This window comes from Euprymna scolopes, unplaced genomic scaffold, assembly GCF_053919585.1.
Source record: "Euprymna scolopes isolate OS-2025 unplaced genomic scaffold, ASM5391958v1 sca44, whole genome shotgun sequence".
In the NCBI taxonomy this organism is placed as follows: domain Eukaryota; kingdom Metazoa; phylum Mollusca; class Cephalopoda; order Sepiida; family Sepiolidae; genus Euprymna; species Euprymna scolopes.
Genome location: NW_027633480.1, coordinates 82,501 through 105,227, shown reverse-complemented (window position 1 = coordinate 105,227; position 22,727 = coordinate 82,501). Strand labels below are relative to the sequence as shown.

The window sequence follows — 22,727 nt, the reverse complement described above, 5'->3', positions numbered from 1 at the left end:
CTAAAAAAAAAAATATATATATATATATATATATATAAATAAAGAAATCAATAAATATTTCATAAAGTAATACATTTTTTATAATACTAAAAACAAATTTAAAACAATGAAACAATAACATTTCATTTATTTTATGCAAAAAATAATTAAGAATAATGCAAATTTTTTTATCTGACAATGTTTGCAGCTGACTTTAAGTCGCCTATTTCTCTGCATTACTATGTTTATTTTAATAGTTCTCAATAAATTTGCAGAGTTTTATAATGAAGGACTTTTTTTCTAAATATATGATCGAAATGTGATTGCATTTGTATAGCCATTTATCATATGTTTACAATTAATATTATAAGAAACTATGTACTATTGAGGTATATATTCTATAAATTATATTTCCAATTGTAACAAATATTAAGCTCAATGAAAGTAAATTTCCACCTTCAGAGCATCCATTCCCTTAGTTATCATTCCAAAAACCAAAAGATGGAATTAATTCATACTCTCAAATATTAATTTTTTTTTTTTTAATGTCTGAATTTTCATTATATTCAATGAAATACGTGCAAGGAAAATTCAGGTGTTTGTTACCAATAATACTTTGTGTGTGAATTTCATATTTTGATTTTTGAGATCAAGTTAAATTTTAAACAAAATGGAAGTTGATAAGCACAAACCACTAGAAATAATCCCACAGACATTTCTTAAGCCAATTTTGGTTGAGTCGGTCTTTAGAGATATGCTTGCATTATCATGTCTACAAGTTTGTTTCATACTTATTCACTATTGCATTTATCAAAAATTCCATATTTAATTTTTTAAAGCTGCGACTCACCCTGCAAGTTCAACATTACACCAGGTTTCATACCTACAGGAAACCATGTGTAATATTGAATCTATAACTTAAAAAAAATACATCAGCTCTGTTACATTTTTAACATTGAGCACTGTAAAATAACATTAAAATACATATTTTCATCCATTTTGAGAACATAATTTTTCTATTATCATTGCAGTCACTTTAAAGTTATAGCATATATATATATATATATATATATATATATATTATAAATTAGTTGTTAAACTTGCTATAATAATGCTCTGCTTTTTATTGAGCACTTTTTAATAAACACTGGAGTTTCTTATAGTGGATATTATGCTAATATTTTATGGTGACATAAAATGATGTCAAAATGATTTAGGTTATCCAATCAGATAAACATGGAAACCATATCTTTCATCTTTTGACAAACTAAACACAAATCCAATTTGCATATCAAATATTAAGGCTTTAGAAAAACAAGATAAACTTGAAAAAAACAATTTTTAGGTACAGTCATTACAAAAAAGACATTATGAACTAAAATTGAAAAGTCATATAAGAAATCCATCAAGTTCATAGGAATAAGTAACAAAAAAAAAAATTAAAATAAAAAAAAATCTTTGTAGTCAAATTGTCATCTGCTATAGAAATTGTATCGAAATATTTGTATTAAATTAATGATTGAAATGAAAATCGTATTAAGAGTCAGCAAATGTTGTGGAGAGAGAAATTGGTTAGAACAGGAATCAGAAAAAAAAAGAGAGAAAAGAAAAAACAGAAAAAGAAAAGAAATAAAAAAGAAAAAATTCCAAGAAAAAAGAAAAATATCAAAGTAAAAGACAAAGAACTAAAGAGAAAAAAAGCACAGAAAAAAAGAGAAAAAAATAAACATTTTCAACTAATGGCTAAGCATGTTTAGCTGATGACATTCTTTTTACATTGTCTCTCACTGCCTTTCTTTACAATTTTATACAAGTCCACTTCAATGTACTTTGGAGCCGGGCGAGTATCTCGCTTAATTTGATAGAAAAAAAAGAAGATGGTTGTCCTTTGTTTTTGTTTTACATAGTCTTTTTTTTTTGTAAGATGTTTATAGAAATACGCTTTTGGAACGAGGGTAGTAGAGTGGCGTTTAACCATGGTTTGTTTGCTGGTCATCAGTTTTATGTCCTCCTCTTGTTAGAGAAGAGCACATGTATGGCGCGTTACAAAATATACAAGTTATTTCAGTCCAACGTATGATGGGTGATGACAGCAGCCCAGTTACAATACTTTTTCAAGTACATAAACATCCTACAAAAATAAATAATACAATAGCAATGATTAGTTTTCAAACAGTAAATAGATTTAAATTATGATTATTAATAATAATTACATTATTATTATTATTCTTATTATATCAAAACTTATCAAAAGGAAAATATTTAATTCAGGAAACATTCACTTTGACATAAAATAGTATGCTTAAAATTGGGATCCTATGCATGATGAGTTTGTATGCAAAGAAATTATTAATCAGATAAAATTTTTATAAAAGTCTTGTTAAGACAATATTGTAATCTATTGCCAATACTAACATAAGATTAAAATGGCTGACTTTTTTTTTTTTTACAAAGAAAGGAAAATGCATTCAAGTGAATTCAATTTTACAATAAAATGTTTTTTATCCAGAATTCTCCCATATATTAAAAAACAAAAATAAAGAAAAATCTTTATGATGTATGTACCTGTAACTAAATGAAAATATCATATTCCAAAAATCACATAAATTGATGAAGTAGTTTTACTTATAAAGCAAATCATTTTTAAGTGATTAATGGGAATTCGTAGGCATTACAACATAAATCCAGTAAGTATAAGTTATTGTTGAGTTACCTCTCTTATTTATCGAGATGAGCAGTCACTCTTTGGATACTCATAAAATTTTATTTTTTTAATTTAAAAGTAAAACTACTTGATCAATTTATGTGATTTTGGAATATATTTTCGTTTTTTCACAGGAACATATCATACAGATTTTTATCTATTTTTGTTTAGATCATACTGGGGGAATTTTGGACAAGCACCAATAATTTTACTATTTGAATACTAAAGAAATAAATTGATTTTGTTCGAGTGTCTTAATGCTACAAACATGTCGACCAAAAGAATATAAATAGAAAATATTTCAAATAAGTTCAATGCAGCAACTTACACAGCAGCTCCAAGAACAAAAGAACAGGCATGAGATATTAACAATGTCGGCAAATTTTCCATACAAAATATTCCATCTCGCATCACTTTGGTGTTACGGACGCTCAACCGGTAACGCCGAGGATGTTTGTATTGCCCACTCCATTCCCTTAAAGAAAAAACAAAAACAAAAGAGAAAAAAAATATGAGAGTCATTCCAAAATATACTTTTCTTTAACTCAGAAAATAGAAGAGCTATAGAGAGAAAAATGAGCAATCTTTTGCGCTCCAGAATTTTTTTTTCTACATAGTCACCACCACTCTCAATGCAAATGAAAATTTCAGTTATATATATATATATATATATATATATATGTATGTATATGTATAAGAGTTCCAAAAGTAAAGCCTAAAATGTTTTTAACTTAAAAAATTGAAGATCTACGAAGATGGGAGTAGTACCATTAAAACAAACGACAGTCATCACCATTCTCAATGCACTTTCGCCAGGAATTCCATGACACATCTCTGTTTCTGAGACATGTCCATGACAGGAGTTGCTTTCTTAGTCTTACACTGTCAATATCTGCAACGGAGATGGAACCTCCAGGTCACGAATGCATAAGTTCAGTAATCATAACAATGCAATTTGCAATCCTCTTTGATCCATTGTAACAGATTAAAAAATAGGAGGCATTACTTTTGGAGCATCCCTTGTATAAGACTGAAAATGCAACTAATCACTAACAAAAATTGCAGATGTAAACATGCTGCACAGCATGTTTTGATGGTGCATACAAATAGCAGACATTGCAAGTGATAGATTATGGCCAAAGGAAGAGAGGTGGCACACAGAGAAGTAAAAATATCTTTTGTCAGAGTCTAACCAACCTAGAGAAATTTTCTTTGTTTGAAAAAAAATATGTACCTCATTGAATGGGGAAAGACATTCTGCAAGCGACCTGTTTGAAAAAAAGTGATGTTCAAGATTATCTGCAGATAAGCCCTGTGAATGGAGACTGTTTGGATGTAATCTTTAGTGAATATCTCTAGTAGTCAACTTCCGGGTGGTTGAATAGTGATCACTAACAAAGACCAGTATTAGTCAGGGGTGAAAGGATTTCAAGAGATGGGAATAGGAGGCAATCAGTGCCAGCATTCTGGAGGAGCAAGATGGGTAGCTGAATGTTTTAGGTAGTCAGTCTGTTTTTCTGAGGGCTCATGGTCATTTGAACCATTGTGCTTATCCGGTCTAATTGAAACCCTTGAGATGCTTAACTGAAGAAATGTGTTAATGGGACATACGTTTTGATTTGGTCGGCAAATTTGCCATTTAATCTAAGTACACAAGTGACATTTGTAACACCCCCCCCTCCGAGAAAAAAAAACATAAAAAAAAAAAAAAAAAAAAAACATCTGTTATTTGTTTAGAAACTGGACTTGTGGTTTTGTTTGGATGAGAATTTTTTTCTTGCTACACTGACTGGATTGAACAACAACTTTGGACTGGCATGACGAGTGCGACGATCACGGAGCATGCAGTAAATGCATACAAGATTTTATTCCACCCGACTACCGTCGAATCCAGTAGATCAACTGGTCCTGCTATGCAAGATTTCCTCAACTGCTTAGATCTATTGATCATGCATCACACTGGAGACCATGGTGAATCAACTTGGCTCTACAAACTCATCTCTACTGTTATCATTTAAAGAAAACCTCTGGAGCCTGCTCAAAGTCTACCAGCAGACCATCTGGTGAAACTTCTTGATGTTTTGAATATAAACATTAGTATTGCTCACATATGAAATTAGGGTAATATGTAGACACAGTGACCATGAACTCACAGCGTTAGAGTTTTATGTAAGAACTGAAACAATTCCACAAGTAAACTATAAAAGTAATTGTTCATATGAACAATTACTTTTATAATTTGTTTGTGGAAAAGTTTGATTCGCTCAAAAGAGTTTTTCATATTCAATGACAAAATCCTTTTTAACATTTCCATCTCAAACCATCAACTGACTGTGAATAATGGTTCAATGTGCATGGTAAATTACAGATTGTGTAAGACAACTTCATATTGATCGTAAAATGTTCATAGCAACAAGTTTATACTTACCCATGTTGAATTATTTCAGGCCGACTTGACCAATCCCAAATCCAATCTGTTCCAATTGGCTCTGGCTATAGAGAAAAATATTAGATAGAGAAATTTGGTCACATGTTTTAAAACATTACACAAAATTAGAAAATTTAATACTATATAATTTTTTACAAATTGATTAAAAATATATATATTTTTTTATTTCTGAAACTTTTGTTGTAAAAACAACATATTCATAGAACAAAAAATTAAGTGTTTTTTCTCTACAATTTTCACTAATAACAAAATAAAAAAAAAATAAGAACAAAAAAAAACAATAAATCTTTCTATAAATATGTTTTGACAATGAAAGTCCAAAAAAAAAAAAAAAAAAAGGTTTTAATTATTTAATAAAAAATATATATAATTCGACTTTCTGAATTTTCTAATTAATCTAGATTTGTGATTAGAAATATATTGTAGATAAGCATGACAATTTTCAAAAACCCTGGAAATATTTTGTAGTGGAGGGTTCATGGGAATTCTATCCCACAAAAAAATTAACATAAAATAGAAGGTTGTTGTTGGTTTTGGTGGTATTTGAACTTTAAATTTATCTATCTACTATTATATAAAAGTCACTCTCTCTCTCTGTCTGTCTGTCTGTCTGTCTGTCTGTCTGTGTGTGTGTGTGTGTGTGTGTGTGTGTGTGTGTTTTGTTTCTCCTTCCTCATAGGTTCCAAAACGGTTGAGCTTATCTTTTGCAAATTTCACACAAAAATAATTTATATGTCTGGCAGTGTTCTTAGATATGTTTTGTACAGAAATTCCTCTGATAAGTATAGAAAATTGAAAAACTTTGACCATAAAAATAGTTTTTTTTCTTATAAAAAAGAATTTTTATAGGGGACTTTTTATACGTCACACCAGAAAGGGAGATAATAAAATCTTAGCAAATGATTTCTTCTTAAAACATCCCAGAATTATTGACATCTGGTGGATGCCACAGAAAAAAATTTTTTTTAATGATTTTTCATTTAATAAAAAAATCATACAGCACTTTATCGGTTTTGAAGTTTTCAAATTGGAATTTACAAAATAATGCTTTCAAAAGATGTGCCTAGTGGAGGAGAAATCCTTCATGACTGAGACAATTTTTATTTTTGTTCCTTTCTCTACATTAAAAACGACCCTGGTGTCTAACTCTGTCCCATGTGAGGCAAAGTAAATAGAAACTCCTATTCAATTTTCATGCGAGCCACATGACACACATCAGATCTGACTTTGATACAATCATCAACAAGATGGGGAGTACAATTTTTCTCTTCTAGAGGCCACTACCTCTCGACTTAGCAACATAAACAAAAAATGAGGTGGGGAGGGGGAGACAAACAAAGAAAATTAGAAAGTTTTCTATGATTAAGGTGTATGTCACCAAGTCTCAGAAAATAAAATACAAAAAACTTTTTAAAAATTATTTTTATTCAATAAAAAATTATACAGCTTTACTTGGTTTTCTAAAATTTTAAACTTTGACTTTGCAAAATAATGCTTTTAAAAGATATGACCAACTCTTCAAAAAAAAATTAAAAGAAAAGATACAACTTTAGTTCACACCACTAACATTTGACTTATGACCTTTCTCAAAACTTCTTCAGTTTGTATACTTCTGAGAATTTTCGTTTTTGCTGCTTCATCATTTTTTTCTTCATCTTTTGTGCTAGTTGATGAATTTTAGTCGACTTTGTAGAGGTCACTTTGATCTTCAAGCATTCTACTTTTCTTCAGCTTCTTTTCTCTTTCAATTTGAAGTCTTCGATGACATCTCCCATATTATTTAAATTATTGGAATTCTTTTGAGATGAGTAATTTGTATATTTTATTTATTTGCAGACTATTATCCTTATCTTCTTGGCCGAAACATCATGAAACAGCAACTATAGAAGATGAGGATAACAGTGTGCAAATAAATAAAATAGACATCTTCCATATTCTAAAATTTGAAATCCCTGGAGAATCTTGAACTCTTCACTCATCAAAACAAAAGTGAAAACGTTCAATAAAATATCAAACATTAATTAATTTCTAAAAGAATTCATTTTTCTCATCGTCAATTTCTCTCTGTAAATCATTTTGGAGGTGCAATTTGATTATTATTCAAAATTGTCTATTCCCTGCTTCTTTTGTTCCAGCTCATTCGATTCAATGACCTAGTGGTCTTCTCCAATTCACTGTTTTTATATCTCATCATAGTAGCTTCCTATTCCAATAGCTTCTTTTCAAGAACTGCAAACTTGTGGAACTCTCTTCCTGCTGACTGTTTTCCTCCTACCCATATACTTGATCTTTTCAAGACTAAGGTCACTAGGCATCTCCTGTCTTTGGAATAATCATGTTTTGTTCTTGTTAGCTCCTTAAATGGCTTTATGCTTAATAATCAGTGTGATGGTGTATGGAAGTGAAACCTGATAAGTAAGGATTGGGGATATGTGTCGCACGTACAGAAATAAAATATGATGAATGTGTATTGTAAGTCTTAAAGATGGGCTTAGATCTCAAGAGGGACAGTATAGGGAGATGTGTGCAGAACAGGAGACTTTGTTGGTTTAGTCATGTTGAAAGAATGGAGGAGAGTTCTTGGGTTAGTAGATGTAGAATAGGCTAGTTGGTAGAGGAAGATCAAGAAAAGCCTGAAAGTAAGTGATAAAGATGGATTTAAGAAAAAGAGGGATAAATTAAAACCTGGCCAGAGATAGTTTAGCTTGGAAGTTAATTTCTAAAAGTCAACCAACACATGCAAAATGGACGTTAAACTTAATATGATGCTAAATAAAAGCTTAAATAATTTTCAACTGACAAAATAAAATAAGAAACAAGAACACTGTTCTGAATTCAATATGTCATTGTTGGCCTGTGTTAAGTCAATGCAGATCACAAGTAACAGCTCAGAACTATCTATTCACTGTATTTTTTTAAAAAAAGAAAGAAAAAAAGAAAAAGGACAAAAAAAAATTTAAAAAAAAAAAAAAAAAAAAAAAGAAATGAAAAATATAAAAACAGAACCAGAAATGGGTATGTAATTGAGCTGTCAAGCAGAAATAGGACTTAGTTTGGTATTCCAATTATTGTGTTATTTGTGCATACTGATCTGTAATAAGGAATATTTTAGCATGTGCGATATATTTTTGTGTCCATTTTTTTTTTTCTCTCATTTGGTCAAATCCTTGGTTATTGCACCAGTTGTGTCACCACATGTTTTTGATAATCACCGCTTACCCAATGCTGTGTGTCATGTTTTTTGTTCTCCATCTTCTCTTCTGACTGTGTCAGTCTTTCATATTTATGACTGCCGAGGGAGCATTCATGGGTTCATAAGTATAAAATAAAAAAATAAAACAACTCCATAGAAAACACATTCTCCGAATTTCAGTTGGACTCTGGGTACATGTGTGACACCATCGTGGGAAACAACCCTCTAAACGTTAAGGTCCATGTTTTCTGTCGAGGCCGTGTTCAACAGTTTATGTCAGCTCATTTTGATCTGCTCCGAGCCACAAACTGCCTTCTACTGTATCCAACTCAAAATTATCCTCAACTGTTGCAAACTCATTGCCACTCCTAAAACCGTCCGTAAACTAATTCTAAATATATTGACCACTATTGTTCAGTCCTTTGTCCCAATCACCTTCCCATCTTGATTAACAATCTTATTTCAGCTTTCTTTTGTGTGCCTTGGTGAACATCTTCCTCTCCATTGTCTTTCTACTAATCTCACTTTCTATACCTGTGTTCTGCTGATCAACTAATTTCCTCTTTATTTTCTTCCTAACACTTGGGAGGGGGGGGGGGAATATTAATAGTGTCACATGTGTATTTTGTGTTATTGCAGTACAAGGAAAAAAAACCTTTAGAAGTACAATACAGATTCACCAGCTTTACTATCATAGATATAAATGCAAACAAAGATGAGTTTCCTATCATGTTTTCTATTACAAATTCTATTATTTAAAAAAAAAAAAAGAGACTCACCTGTGGAATTTCAGTATTAACCCATTCTTTCGGACTGGTTGGAAGCTTAGGACTGAATAATAAAAAAATATTAACAGAAATATATAAAAGAAAAAAAAATTAATGTAAAAGTAAAATTGTAATAACACAAACAGAATGAAATTGAACACAAAAATATTTTTATTCTAGCGAAAATTTAACCTTTATCACATTCTAAAATTAACTGACACATTTTTACAGAAATAGTATCTTTTTTCTAAACAGTTTATAAAAATAAAGTAAAATAATGAAAAAAAATTTTACTATTAAAATGTTATTTAATTTAATAATTTTTTGTTATTCAATTAGAAAAGAAAAAACAATTTTGTGATATTCCAGAAGAGTCAACAAAATAAAACAGGGGTGAAAAAATAAATACATAACAAATAAATGTTACCAAAGGCAAAATAAGTTACTCTTTTACCTACCTGGATAAGTTTTCTGTATTTTAACTTATTTCAAAGTGTTTTTTAAGCTCCATATATAATAAAATGATGACCGCAGAAATTCTCTTCTGGACCAAAATAGCATAGGTTTGCAACAACAGATGCCAGATACAAATTCAATACATCTAGCTTATGTAGTTTCCAAACACCATTTTATACACGTTCAGTTGTGATATTAAAATGCTACATTGCATCCTATGAGCAACACTATCATAATTACAACATCTTTAGAGGAAGGAGTCCCTACTTTTCTCTCTAATTATTTAGTCCTATCACTACTACCAGTTGTCACCGGTACAAATTCTACATGTTTCACAGAATCTGATTACACCGACCGTATTTGGCTCAATAGATACATATACCTCACATAATCTCTCCAATTTCCGATTCATAAATAATAAAGGCTCATTTTCAAAAGTCCGTCCATTCTGATTGGCTGAGCTATGAAAATTCTCATATTCTGGAATCCAATTCTTTGATTTATAAACTAACGCTTACTACCATTAAAATATGGCATCACTTAGAGACATTAATGTGCCCAGTGTCACGTTCATTAAATCTATATAGGTCATTACAGTCATTAAGATCGAAAAATGCAAGATAGAGAAAATCGTTAAATGGACATTAAATATTCAGTTTACTTGCTACACTATACACTATAAAATCTCTTTCGTCATCGTCCGACAACGATGTCTTCATCAACACAACTAAATAACTACACAGCCCTTGCGATCGATTTTTATACCATTAAACACACAACATGTACACTGATGTTTCAAACTAATGCATTACATACATATATATATATATATTTATATATTGAAGAGTTTAGCTCCCAAATGTTTGCATCTTTTATATGAAGCTTTCTCCTAACAAAAAAAGATAAAAACAATTTACAAAAAATAAAATTAAAAAAAAATGTGGAAGTTTACTTGTTAATTGTTTTAACTTTTCCGTGCGATTTGACAACACTTATAGGGTTTCTGATAGCATGATAATGAATTTCACAGGTGAAATTGTCGCTGACAAATAGTTTATATATATTAACATTATGCTTTCTGACAGTCAGCCAAACAATGCACATGCACGTGTTGTTTGGCTTATGGCAAGACTATTTGTCAGCAACAATTTTAAATGTGTTATTCATTTACAGATTACCTGAACCACAATATATTTCTTTGATTAAAATTCTGTAATTTTTATTTTTCGGAAAAAATCATAATAAAAAAGACGCAATTATTCGGAAGCTAAACTATTCAATATATAAATATATATATATGAAAAGTGTCAGTTTGAAACATTTTAGTTCATTCTTTTATTTTCAGTACACACTACAGGCGGACGGTAACAACTGCTACCTTATAGGCCACACCACCCTACTTTTATTTGAAACGTTAGGTGAAAGCACAGATTAATCACAGCACATAATCAAATCCCCATGTTAAGAATGGGTTTATTTATAGATACTAACGTTGTTACTTCGGCACGGTACATTCATTTTGGCCATGGGCGGAGGTGCCTGCTATTTTACTAGGTCAGTAGTGGCTCCCACTAACAACAGTAGTTTTTTTTTTTTTTTTTTTTTTTTTACAAGTGGAGTTGGGAGCATACTTCCACTGGGCAAAACCAGGACATGGGTCCTGCTAGTTAGAAATAAAGATAGTGTAAAGACTAGTTAAAATGAAAAATAAAATGGTGGGCCAATTCGAGCCATAATCAAGCCTCGATAATGGCTCAAAAATCGAAAATTAAACAAAATATGTATAGAATCATATGCAATAAATGTTACTAATTGTGCAAAAATGTAATGTTCTACCAGTATTTTGTTTAATTGCTTATGTATGTTAAAATGCACAAGTGCCAAAATTTTATTTTCACTTAATTATTTCTAGAAATAAACATACTTTAATAAAAAAAATCATCTTTCAGATTTTCTTGTGTTGATCTAAATTTTCACATGCTTAAAATATGAAAGTACACCAAGTATTGTTTCTCTGTTGATGAAAATTGTTGGTATTGAATCGTATTTTGCTAATCACAGAAGTTAAAAAGTAAAAAAAAAAAATCAGTAGTTAAGGATGTAGCTGTTATTCGTAGCTAATCTGAGAAAATAATACATGAAAATCATGAATTACTGACCTGCCTCTGTTCGATGATACTGTACTATTTGGCCGCGAGGGAGTACGTGACTCTTGTTGTGCCTCTATTAGCAACTTCTCCATACTGCCATTGTGAATAGATTCTGTGACTGTGTCTGAAGGTACAGGTTGGTGGTAAAGTTCCACCCAAGAACCTATGTTAAGAAAAAAAGAAAATATTGACATGTTTTATATTCAGATGGAAATGGGAATATTTTTTATGGAAGTTGCTTGATGAAAAAAAACAAAAGATGATTAACGTAAAGATAGGAAATGCTTATTAGCCTTAGTCTTGAAACGACAAAGGCTATATGTATGAGTAACAAAAAGAGAATTTCTTGGAAAAAAGCTACTGAAATAAGATGTATTATAATAATGCACCTGAACAGAGAACTGATGAAGTCAAGCAAGCAAGAACAAAGGAAGCAGGGAATAAATCAAGACAATTCTGAAGAATACATGCAACAATAGTAGTAATAGAAATAACTTATCAAAAGTTTAAAAGTGATGCGCATGAAAACAGAGGAGGAAAAATAAATTATCAATTTGTAGTAGGCTGGGAGCTTAAAATTCTGTTAGAGGCGAAGCTGGAGATGCATGTTAAAATGTTGTCTTTAGACTTTTCCAGAATAATGTACTTGAAACATTAAATAAACAGCAATTATCACAGGACTTATCGTCATTACATTCAAATTCAATGCCAATAAATACTTGTCATAAACCATCCTCATATGTAATAAAGTTTGGTTCATTTCATTCAGCATCTTCAATTCCTCCCATAGTATTTTCATCATGCATCTGGCAATCCATCCATTTCGTAAACACAATACTGTGTACGCTTAATTTGTCTCCAATACCCAGGTCAGGACACAATGCAGGATCTTTCCCTTAACTAATCTCTTTTAAAGAGGAAACTTCACTGGTTCGGCCACACTACCTTTTTTTCAGGAGAGTTCATCAATAGTTCAACAACCTATCAAGGGTTAGTGAAAGGCACCCAGGAAGCCAACTGAAGACGTGGTTGCACACCAAAGCTGACATTAAACTTAGCTCCGACTCACAGGTCTATGGTTTTCACTGCAGGTCCCAATACCGATTCCTCATCATTATCTTCACCACTGCGGACTGTTGGGCATGGTCTGCATTCATTTAGGATGCTGTATATTCTACGGGAAGAGCTGGCTCAATCCATCCTGGGTGAGTGTCGCCTTAATCATAAGTATAAACCCTGAGTAGCTTTTAGCCTTGATAAGTGGTGATTCCTTTGTAATAAAACTAAAAAAATATTATAGTAAAAAGATATTTGAAGTTTTACTGACAAGCTCAAAGTTCCAATATGTAAAATGGTTATTGAATAACAGATGTGCTGCAACCTTTTTACAACAAAAAAGTATTAGTCAATTAGTAAAACAAGCTGTACAATTTTTTTTTTTAAACTTAAGTCCAAAAAATCTCATATGGTAATGTAAAACTAATTAAATAAAATAAAAAAAAGTAAAATACAGAAATTCACTGGTCATAAAAAAGTAAAAAATAAAAGCTGCTGCTGATAATATAAGTACATAAAAAAATAAAATGATTTTGTAAGATTTGCACTTAGAAAAAGAATATCTGAAACAAACAAAAAAAAAAACACTTTAAATAAATCAGTAAGTTAATATTCAATATGTAAAAGACACTTTGTAATCCAAGTTTTATTTTTAAATAAAAGTACTCAGAAAATATAAACTACAATCGATAACAATTCAACTGTGTTTCAAGAAATTGTACATTGAAGTCAGTTCTATAATAATACATATTGTTGCCATTTCTGATTTTTTGAGATGAGGATTGATAATTCTTGGATTATTCAGACTACTGTTCTCATCTTGAATGCTATTTTCACGTTTCAGTCGATGTAACCTCCGGGCTTCTTCCGCAAAGACCTGTGGCATAGTGGATAAAGTACCTGGTAAAATTCAGTTGTGAGTTACACTCTTCTGGAGCTTGAAAGTTCAATCCTCAGTGTGAGTGAAATTAAAAAATACAATTGCAAAACTTCTACTTGGTCATGGCTGACAAAATGAGAGCATAGTAGATTAAATAAAGAATTCTGTTTGCAATTTAATGCAGATTCCCAAGTTCAACAGAAAGGTTCCAGAGTTCAACAAGATACACCTAAAGAGGGTTGGTGTAATCTCCAACCAAAATGTGAAAATAACACTCAAGATGAGAACAGTAATCCAAATAATCTAAATTTAAAAAAAATTTTGTTATTGATGTTTCATCCCAAACAAGACACGAGGCCACTTATTGAAGAGGTGCTAGTATTTGGGACCAGATTTGCAGGGATAATATTTCGGGAGCAAGATGTCTATTCACATTACACTTGAATTTTTGCATGTCAGTAATGTTTCGGCGATGGGAAAGAGATTGGGGTTTAGTTGATAGTTCAGGACCTACCAGGTTGGCGACTCTTTTTTTTAACCCTGTCCAAGAGAGAGAGACTAGTGGCAGATGTGCCAGCCCAGCTATGGCAACAATATTCCCTGCATGGGCGAAAAGTGGCCTTGTACAGATACAGAATACTCTCAGGTGTGAGTAGCCTTTTCACATGATAGAGAGAGCCCATCTTCATTGCAGCAATTGCCTCTTGTATTTGTTCTGATTCATGTTGTCTGTGAATGTTAACCCTAGGAGTTTGAGGGAAGTATATCATTAGTCATGGCAATTAGTGGTTGAGAAGGTTTCTTGTAATTATTAAAGGAAAGTTTAGTCTTGGCAGCATTGAACGTTACCAACCAGTTACAGCCCCATTCGACTACACACTAATACATATATAGAAGAATACATATTTTTCATATGTTTAGAACATTTCTTGTGTTATATTTTTGAAAACTATTGTAAATGAATAATATTTTGTCTATATTTAAAAAAAAAAAAAAAAATTTTGCAATAAAGAATGTCAAGATTGGTTTATTTCGGCACACCCATCAGCTATTGAAGAAATATATCCATTATTTTAAAAAGTAATATTTTATTACACAAATTGAACACGAAATGTTTGTTTCGATATATCTCTTTGTACCTGCTGCTTTTCCAACGTAGGTTTGTCACATAAATAAATGAGCTAGGATTTTAGAAGATATATAATTTTATTGGTTGTACTTCGAATGGGTAGGAAAGCATTTTGCCACGCTTTATCTTTCCAATCAGAAAATCTGTAAGAAAGAAGGCAAAAAACTTTCTGAGAAAAGGACAAGATGCATACCATCTTTTGCAAACCCTCTCTCCTTACCTCATTTCCACCCCCACACCCCGAGACAACATGTCCTGATCTTAATTAAAAGTACTTATCGCCTGTCCAAAAAGCCTATATCAAGCCACCAATGTGATCAGTCACGTGATCAACACCCTTAAGAAAAAGACAGATTTGGCCAGAATCTGCTCAACGAATGGTTGGTATGGCTGATGAAAAAGAAAAGGAAGAGAAAGATAAATGGAACACGTACATCAAGTCTGTTGCCAAGGTCGCTGGAAAGATGGTGGGATCCTTCTACCGCTCCAGAAGATATCTCACTACGGATGCAATTCTCTATCTATATAAAAGCCAAGTACGTCCAAGGATGGAATACTGTTGCCATATCTGGGCAGGGGCTGCTAAAAACAGCCTATCCTGCCTTGACAGAGTACAAAATAGACTTCGTGGCTTAGTGGGGGATGCCCTTTTCTCTACCCTGCAACCTCTCTCCCACAGAAGAGATGTTGCGAGCCTGTCCTTGTTTTATCGTTATTTCCATGGCAGATGCTCATCTGAACTCCAATCTCTGGTCCCCCCTCGCCAATCTTTCACGAAAAACACCCGTCTAGCTGAATCCACTGTGAAAATTTTCCCTCACTCTATATCTGTGCCTAAATCAAAATGCAGATTCCATGAACAAAGCTTCTTTCTTAGAACTGCACGCCTGTGGAACTCTGTTCCGTCTGCCTGCTTCCCTCCGGACTACAACTTGGTTATCTTCAAGTTCAATGTTAACAAATTTCTAATGAACCGCCCCCTTAAGTAAACATATCAGCAAATCTCCTCACTAACATAATGTACTTGCAATAACCCTTATCCCTGAGTGGCTTCCGGGCCTTGATAAGTGGTGATCACTGTGTAAAAAAAAAAAAAAAAAAAAAAAAAAAGATAAGATGAAGATAATAAAAAAAAAATGTCCTTAACTGTTGATGAAAAACACTGCCAAATACAATTCCTGCATGCTATGAATCCAAGTTCTATTTGATAATACCTAATTTTTACAGAGAATGAGTGAATATAAAAACTGAAAACAAACTGTCTGACCAGCAGAAGCTGTCATTGACATTTTTATTCATCCATCATAGGCTATACCTTTGAAAAATTTATTTATTTATAGAAAATAACTAAAACAAATTAGGCACTAAGCCATTCAAAAGTGTTGGGGGGGGGGAGGATCTACGATCATCATTATCCCTGTACATTATATATGTCTATCATTTTCCTAGCTAGAATCTTCAATCACCATAATACCACATTCACTCCAGGTGTTGTTCTACTCAAAATTCCCAAGATTTTTTTTTTTTTTTAAATAAATATGAACATGCTACTCGCTACAAAGATTGTTTGTTAAACTTAAGCACCTTGTAGAAGAGTACTCCATATGGCACCCATTAGGGTTATGCATCTTACATCATTTTCTTTTATAGACCATTATAGCATGATTAAATGCAATCTTTGTTCGTCATAATACAGGGTGGAACGATAAAATTGTCGCCATAGAAAATACGATTCCATTTCTGTTTGATGAAAACTGGTTTTCTTTTTTTGTTACAGACTATCTACTAGTTGGCCAGTTGTGTACAAATCCCAAGAGCGATAGGTACCTTCTATCATGTCTGACACAATGTTCAACAAGCGAGATCAGAGATGCGCCGCTGTACAACTCATGCTCTCTACCGATCTAAGTTATGAGAGCAGGACCATTGCCAGCACCCCAAAATGCAAATCTGGATGGTTCAACATTTGAAGGCACAGCTCAATGAAGTTTCCAGCCACGGTTATGACTATTGATGTGGTTTCAAGCGAGGGTCATATCATACCACCTCACATCTTCAAAGTCGGCTTGAAAGTCAACACCAAAGTGTAACCGGGTGTGCTGAAAAGTGTGGTGATCCCCTGGTGCAATCAGGTGGCTGTTGGCAAACCCTGGCTGTGGCAGCAAGATTCAGCGCTGGCCCACAAGTTCAGAGAGACCCAGGCTTGGCTCCATAAGAAGTGCTACGACTTTATACCCTTCTCTCACTGGCCCTCTTCCTGCCCCGACCTGAACCCGCTAGACTACTTTGTTTGGTTATACGTTGAAAACATCATCAACATGATCTCCCATAACACCAAAGCAAGCCTGATCGCCACCATTTACCGGTGCTTGTGAAAAAGGCATGCTCTCAGTTCCAGACTTGTATCAAGACGATGATTGAGGTTGAAGGTGTCTACATTGTAGAGATGTCAGTCCTACTACAATCAAGTTACCTGAATTGATTTTTTCAATAAAAGTTTTAAAATAAAGCTGTAGTGTTGTTTTCTTTAGGGCAACAAATTTATTTTATTAACTAGATTCCCTTTTCCATATCATATCGCATCTTTGTTTTTGTTCTTTGCATGTTTCATTATTTTATTTGACATATTTATATTGTAACTTGGTTGTTTTGTTTGCCTCTTGCTTGTTTGTTTCTTATCTCTACAACTGGTGTCTTGAACTGAAGACCCCCCCCCCCATGTTTTGTTGCTGATATTTGATCCAAAGACCAATGAGTAACTTCCGGGATTTTATATATTTTTTTATTATCATTTTCACGTACACACTGTTGTAATTTAAATGAAGGCTCATAAGGTCAACAGTGAATCTCTCAGAGTTTAGTATATCAAAAGAATTATTAGTCTGGATGAAATATATTTTCCATGAAAAAGGTTGAAATTTCTTTTTTGATTATCATAAAATCGACAAAAATATTCTGTATTTCATTTGCCAGACAAAATCAAATATCGATTTGGCAGATACAATGCTATTTATGTCTGTTGGCGAGAAATCTGACAGACGTCATTTTATGGAGTAATTAATTTTATGATTGCATTGTAATATGCTTCAACAGTTATATTTAATTACACTTAATAGATTTTTATTCTACGATAAAAACTGTTTAAGCTGAAACTTGAATACAAAAATTGATTTTATAAAGAAAAGTTAAACAAAGCATCCAGACATTAACCTGATGAAAATCTGAATGAATTCTTTCTTTTTTATTTCAAATGCTCTTAGATGCTAAAAAAAACTCTTAACATTAGAAATCCGCCAAATAATTTTTTATTCTTAACTCCTGAAAAATTTAATAATTATCGACCTCTCAGTTATTGGGAGTCAGTTAAAATGTCCAACCTTAGGGTCAGTTTTGTTGGCTACAAGCAAAGTGTAGTATCTGTTTTAATATTACATTCCATCTTTTCTGTCCTTGGTCAGTGAAGGAGAAATCTTTCTAGACTGACATAATTTAAATCTTTATCCCAATCCAGAGCACTTCGTTTTTGGGGATGGGGGTGGGATTTTCCCCACATTAAAACCCGATCTTGTGCCTAACTCTACCCTCATAGGGAGGCAAGTAAATGGGAGCTTTTTCTTGCAAAAATTACTGAACTCTCAAATTTCAGAAGCATGAATTTGTTAATTTGTGATTCGATAAGTGACACTGAACTAGCAGAGAGAAAACATTGTCAAGCTCAGGAAAACAAAAATAATGTAGCTATTAATGTCCCTAGTTTAGAAGAGAACAAATCAGCATTCAGACATTTCTGTGTAAATTCTTTTCTTCTCCTTTGGAATGCTTACTGGTCATTTAATGCAGACATGACCAACTTTTTGTGTGCAACTCTTTTTTTTCATGTTTAACTTGGATTTACTACATAAAATCGCACACGTTTTAATTCCTTGAAGTAGGAAAAAATATTTGACTGTTCATTATATTCAGTTTAACGATCGTTTTACATGAGCAGATTTTAGAAATTAACTTTTAAATTAACTTATCTACATTCAAATCTTTATTTATCCATCTTTCACTTAAGTTTTGGATTTCCTCAGTTAACTGGACTTGTTACCTTAACTGCGCTACATCTACTGACCCAAGAACTCTCACCGATTCTTTCAATGTGACCATTATCTATCAATCTCCTATCCTACACATATCTTCCTATACTGTTCAGATTTAATCTTCCTCTGAGGTCATCAGATCTAAGCATATCTAAGATTCACCTTACACATCCATCATATCATTCTCATATCATTTCTCTCCATGCAACACGTTCTCAATCCTCACTAGCTGGGTTCCACTTCCATACTTCACACTGCCTAATTGATTTTTTCTGTTGTTGACAGTGATAATGCTTTGCCGTTATCTATACATATAATAAAATAAAGTTGATTTTTCTCCTCTCAAGTCAGACATCATAGAACTATAAATAGATAATTCCAATATGATCACAATTCCTGTTGATAACTGATGGACATTTCCAACAATTAACAGTCACTTACATTCAATTTAATAATTTCCTATATTAGTTCTGACCATTCGAACTCTCAAAAATTAATCTTACTTAGAAAAAGTGGGCACGTCTTTCACTCACTCTAAAAATTTACTTCCACTCTCCCATCAAACACCAGAATTTCAAATGCAGTGAGTGTCATAGAATCATTTTCACTTATGGGTCTTGGCAACCTTCACCAGGTCCCTGTTGATTCTTGTATTTATTTTATACAGGTCCATGAAGAAAGCGACCATGGAATTTTCATGGTATCCCACTAGTACATATCTTCTAACATGTAACATTACCTTGTGAAATTTTTAAAATTAGACCTAAATAGCATTTAAGCTGACATATCAAATTTTGATTCTGAGAAAAAGATTTTCTTTTTTTTTTTATGTTGTAGTATGTTATTGGCACTATAATATATTTTGGTGTAGTTAATCGAAACATTTATGTAATCTCATTCAGACAACTGGGAAAATAGAAATATTACGACTGAAAAATCAAAATCAAGTTGAACAATTCATTTTTATTAAATATAAGAGTTGTCTCCCTTACAACTACAATTTTTATTTCATTTGCTATACGAGTTAAAAAAAATGTGCAAAGAAATATAAATTAAAATTACTTCACTACATCCCGGACAGCACTGGAAGGTATATATATAAGTGAGTGTATATAATATATATGTGTGGGTTAGAAGAAGATATGTAAAATTAATATCCTTGAACAGAATAGTATTGCATCACATAAAGATTAGAATCAAAATAGAATACTACTAAACCTTGTGTTAAGAATCCTTATTTTATTTTAAAATTAATTAAAATATCCATTACATGATTTTGATTCAAGAGAAATTTAAACCTAAAGTTTAAGAAGACTTAAGAAATTGAAATACAAAGAATTTTATGTCACTGGTGTCTAATGTTTATGAACCAAATTTAATGAAAATTTGAGCATTTAAAATTTCAAATGGGAGATTATAGGATGTAGTAAAAAAAAAAAAAAGAAAAAAGTAAATAAATCTGACATTGAGATGAATTTACTAACTTGGTCTAAAATTTCTGTAAAAATTAATTTGTGAGTGGGAGGTCAACTGAGCCAAATTTCGTTTGGGTCCGATTTTTCAGTGTTATCATGTATGAATTTGGAAAGAAAATGCAAATTCGAGAAATCTATTATATGAAGGCGAATTGTGTGTTTTGTGTGTGTCCAGCTAGAAGGAAATGAACTGGGCAGAGGAGAAAGAGGTGGGTTGGGGAGAGAAGGATAGAGAGAAATTGGGATATAGAAGTTTTTAATAGAAACATGTTACACAACAGGGTAGCGATGCTAGTATTATAAAGGGTAGTTGTTTTTGTGTATGCTCAACTAAAAGTTTAAAACTACAAGACAAACACCCACAAAGTTCATATATTCTTGATCAACGTTGCTCTGGATAAATAATATTGAAAATTTGGAAAAAATAGTCATTCTTTAATCTTAAATTAACACAGATTTAGTCAGGGGTTAAGCAATGTTGAACATGGTCAGTACTAAATGGGTGACCATTCGGGACTTCCAAGTGCAATATGTGCTTTCTGCTTATCTCAGCATTGTTTCCAGTCGTCCTGGACTTCTCCTTGCCACTGGACCTAAACAGTGCGATTCAGGAGAGGTGTGGTTAGGGATTGAGCAACTCTTGCCTAACAATTACGTGTGTAGCTGCCCCTACAAGGGGTATCTTTTGTCTTTTGAGACTGAACGGAGGCATCGATTGATCAAGTCAGGGATGGGTGGATCGGTTTTTACTTTTTACAGTATTGTACTTATCATCTTCATCATATGAATCAGAAGATTCTATTGTTGGCATTTTTTTTCCAGATATTTTTTATAGTCAGAATTTATTCTAGAAAGATATTGTATACTTAGGTAGGGCCCACAAGAAGATTGCCAACATCCTAAGTGGAAGTGAATTATGTGGAACAAACTAGATTCGAACTTGGAACCCTTAGATCTTCAGTCAGTATCGTTGCTAGACCATCGTCATCTACCTGGTTTTGTGCTAAAAGGAAGTAACTAAATTTTTATCAAAGAGTTACTTCTCTTATGCTGACTCATCCCTGAGGAATATGTAAAAGAGAGGTGTGTGTGTGTGTGCGTGTCTTTAAAGAGGATAACAAGCTAGATGGAAAAAGGGTGAGGAGATCAAGAAGAAAACAAGGAAGAAGGAAGCGAGAAAGACAGAGATGCAAGTTTTAATAGAAATATGTTACTTTATCCTGGGCAATACCAGGTAGCGCTGTTAGTTCATTATATAATATGTATTCTTGTTATATAGAGCATATGAAGTTATACACCCATCATAAAAAAAAATTATTTCAAACTGAAGAAAGATATATAATTAATAATACAAAGTGACCCCCCCAAAAAAACAAAAGCTAAATGGAGGCCATCTAGAACATATGCTGTAGAATAGAGAAAAAAGGCCAAAGACCCTAGTGTTTTGATGTGATGTTTTGAATAGAATAAACTAGTTATGACCAAAGTTTCATTTCATTCGAACAAAACACTAAGGAACAGGGCCTAATTAGATTTGGGGTCCGTTTTTTTGGGGTCACCCTGTATAACTAACAGTGTTAATATTTTATTGGTCTAATAAATGTGAAAAAATTAAAAATAAAATGAAGTGTTCTTTTTTTTTGTTTTTTACTCTATTTGCACATAAACTCTCATAAATTTTTCATCGATTCAACCTATATACAAATGACATAGATAATGTTCGTTCTTGATCAAAACTTACGTTTAGATGTAAAAAAAGGAAAATAAAAAAAGAAAAAGAAAACTCATGTGACAATAATTGTAGTAATTAACACCGTAATGCTGTTTTGGTCATGAAAGAAATATATTAGACTAAAAATAAGATAATTCAGTAGTAGATTGAACTTCTACAAGTACTACTTGCTTGGAAAACTACCCCCTCCTTATAAAAAAAACAGTTTTATGGTTGTACAATTAGTACAAATTTATTTATTTATTTTTACAAAATACCAAAGAATTAGCAAATTAAAATGTTTAAGAGTTTAAAAAAATCTACATAATAAAATCAGAAATGAAATAATGGGTTCATCGAATGTAAACAAATTAGTCATTAGAAAAGTAAAGCAGCCGCTTTCGACAAAATCTGACATTCTTCTTACGTTTTTTTTGTTTTTTTTAAGTAAAATATTTTCTTTCTGATGAAATTTTATATACATATTAGTCTTGGAAGCTCTTTAACCTTGGATACTATATAAACAAAAACTTTTTTTTTTTAAATTAATTTTTAATCCTTCATTGGAAAATTATTTTGTCAGTAAGTTATTTAATTTCCTGCAATTGCTGAACAAACTTTCTTTCTCAAACTAACAATAGTTCTACATTTTCAGGGATCATCAGTTGTTTACCTAACAAAACAGTATATTAAATC

General features: G+C 32.1%; 1 protein-coding gene across 1 annotated transcript in view; it reads right to left on the bottom strand.

The window, feature by feature from the left end:
* Nucleotides 1-1,694: 1,694 nt before the first annotated feature.
* LOC145274725 (BCL2/adenovirus E1B 19 kDa protein-interacting protein 3-like) overlaps nucleotides 1,695-22,727 on the bottom strand; it is a 48,243-nt gene continuing 27,210 nt past the window's right edge. Inside the window, exons 2-6 of the mRNA XM_080127480.1 lie at nucleotides 11,708-11,861; nucleotides 9,105-9,156; nucleotides 5,112-5,176; nucleotides 3,012-3,158; nucleotides 1,695-2,110 (exon numbers count right to left, since the gene is read on the bottom strand). Of these exons, the coding sequence (XP_079983606.1) occupies nucleotides 2,044-2,110; nucleotides 3,012-3,158; nucleotides 5,112-5,176; nucleotides 9,105-9,156; nucleotides 11,708-11,861 (485 nt within the window). The 3' untranslated portion in view covers nucleotides 1,695-2,043. The remainder of the gene's footprint in view (nucleotides 2,111-3,011; nucleotides 3,159-5,111; nucleotides 5,177-9,104; nucleotides 9,157-11,707; nucleotides 11,862-22,727) is intronic.